General features: G+C 35.0%; 1 protein-coding gene across 5 annotated transcripts in view; it reads left to right on the top strand.

The window, feature by feature from the left end:
* KANSL1L (KAT8 regulatory NSL complex subunit 1 like) overlaps positions 1–2,558 on the top strand; it is a 121,297-nt gene that overhangs the window by 64,053 nt on the left and 54,686 nt on the right. For all 5 annotated transcript variants that reach the window (XM_045295256.1, XM_045295235.1, XM_045295243.1 and 2 more), the window contains one exon: positions 930–1,071. In XM_045295256.1, coding sequence (XP_045151191.1) covers positions 930–1,071 — 142 coding nt within the window. The remainder of the gene's footprint in view (positions 1–929; positions 1,072–2,558) is intronic.

Here is a 2,558-nt window from a genome sequence, read left to right as displayed (position 1 = left end):
AGTAGAAAGCAAATGTTTTGAGAATGATGATGGCAACAAATGTACAAATATGCTTGACCCAATGGATGGATGTATGGATTGGGATAAGAATTGTACGAACCCTCAATAAAATGATTAAAAACAATGATTGCAACAAATGTACAAATGTGCTTGACACAATGGATATATGTATGAATTGTGATAAGGGCTGTATGAATCTCCAATAAAACGATTTTTAAAAAAATCTCTCAGTACTGAGATCTACTCCTATAAAAATAACCTTAATTACACTAAAAAAAAAAAAGAAAGGTTTTATTAAGTTATTTGCCATGTGAACCCTGGGAATCCTGTTTCTAACAAGCTGTTGCTCTTAAACATCTCTAGAGCTCTGTATTTGATTTACTTATTTGAAATGTAGCAGAGTATTCATATTTTGGATAATTAATTTAAATTGGCTTTGAATAATTAGCTAATAGTGATGTCTGCTTTAGTAAATGAAAATCACTTACAATAAAATTGAGTACAATATAGTTGTTACATGGATTTAGATCTAGCATAGCTTGAATCACTTGTCGAATACCTGATTTCTAATATATAAAAGCCTCAAATGACAGTTAGTTCAGGGTGCTAGTATTATTATCATTCCTGTTTCCTTTGCTGCCCCACCTCCCATTCAGTCCATTAGCAGTAATAAGGTTTTAAATAGCAAAAGGGATTATCCTACTACTGAATACTAAATATTGATTAAAGCAGGTGTGGGGGGTGGAAAGGTAAGGAAGCTAAATCTTTTTCTTTGATAAGATGTTGATTATACATTGTCCCATAATGTAATTAGATGTTTTATAAAGGAAATTGAGATTGTATGACAGCAGTCAAGGAAGTTATTTAAGCAGTCTCTGTTAAAACTTGATTGCTTTTGTGCCTTGACTCAGTATTTGTCTTGTTCACAGTAACTGGAGTACTGAATGGAAGTGGCTTGTAGACAGAGCAAGAATTGGCAGCCGATGGACTTGGCTTCAAGCCCAGATTTCAGAGCTAGAATACAAAATCCAACAACTAACGGATGTCCACAGACAGATTCGTGCCTCCAAGGTAATTCTGTGTCGTGTTTTTTTTTAATATCACTGTTATTGTTTGTATTAGGCTGAGTTGTCTAGAAATAGAAAACCAGTGACACTCATATGTCTAAAAAAGAAGTTTGTATCAGGAATGTGTCGTAGCCCCTGAACTTAAGTCCAAGGGTCCGATGCTGCCCTGGGGCCCTCTCCAGACTCAACATAACTACAGATTATTGATGCACAAAGGTGAAGCTGGAAGCAGGGAGTTCACAGGGTGGTGAGTGAAAAGCTGAGTTAGATCCATGGTTGGTGGGAACATAATTGGGTGCTGGCATCTCCCTGGGTCTGTGACCCACATGTGGCCACCATGGAGGTAGACTCAGTGTCCCAGCAATCAGAAAGGGTGGAGGAGCAGGATAGGAAGAGTTCCCAATGCCTCTCATAAAAAGGATGCACATCCCAGGAGTCATCATTAGGCTGTGACCTGATTGGCAAATTGGATTTTACCCCTACACTTTCACACAAGTGCCACTGACATAAAAATCTAACTGCCACATTGTTTCTCTGAGTTTCTTCTTACAAAAGAATCATTAAAAGCCTTTATAAAAAGGTAGCTGATGTATGTTAAGATTTTTTTATATTTTCCTATATATTGAAGCTATTTTATCATACTCTCTCTACAGTTTAACATTTACACCAATTATATGTTTAAATTATTTAGCTTGCTTCATTTTGCTCAGCATGTTATTTAATTTTATATATTCTCTTAATCTATGTGAATGGAATGGATATTATATGAATACAGTGGTATGTTTGTGTCTTCTCTTATTTCCTATTGATGGACTTTTATGGTGTTTCAGTTGTTATACTGGTAAAAAGTATTTTAATGACCCTGTTAAATTTATAAAGGTTCCCATCTCTCCACATTTTCACTAGCATTTGTTGCTTGCTGTTTTTATTTTTAACTTTGCTATCAATACTGGGGTTAAGATAATACAGCTTTGTTGTTTTGATTTGCAGCCTTCTCATGGCTGTTGATTCTGAGTATTTCTTTATGTCTTTGTTGGTTTCCTTGTCCATTCATATCCTCTGCTTAGTTTTAAAATAGGATTATCTTTTTGTAGATTTTAAAAATTATATAGAAAACTTTTGCTAACTCTGCAATTTTTGTATGTATAAGGGAGGTTTAAAAGCTCATGGAAAAATGGAATTAAAAGCTGATAGAAATTTCCTATGAACTTTCTGACGCTCCCTCTTTTAAAATTAAAAAAAAAATTTCATTGCGTTTTCACAGATATCATAACATTCCATAGTTCAATCACATCAAGCATATTGTACAATTGCTATCACAGTTTCAGAATGTTTTTTTTTAATCATTTTATTGGGGCTCAGACAATCGATACATACATCAATTGTGTAAAGTACACAAGAATGTTGCCCTCATCATTCTCAAAATTCGCTTTCCACTTGGGTTCCTGGAATCAGCTCCTCATTTTCCTTTTCCCCGTCCCCCTCCCTCTC

The sequence above is a fragment of the Echinops telfairi genome, unplaced genomic scaffold (genome assembly GCF_000313985.2).
Source record: "Echinops telfairi isolate 266 unplaced genomic scaffold, ASM31398v2 ScPeMD7_3;HRSCAF=10, whole genome shotgun sequence".
NCBI lineage: Eukaryota > Metazoa > Chordata > Mammalia > Afrosoricida > Tenrecidae > Echinops > Echinops telfairi.
This window is presented reverse-complemented; position numbering and strand designations above follow the sequence as displayed.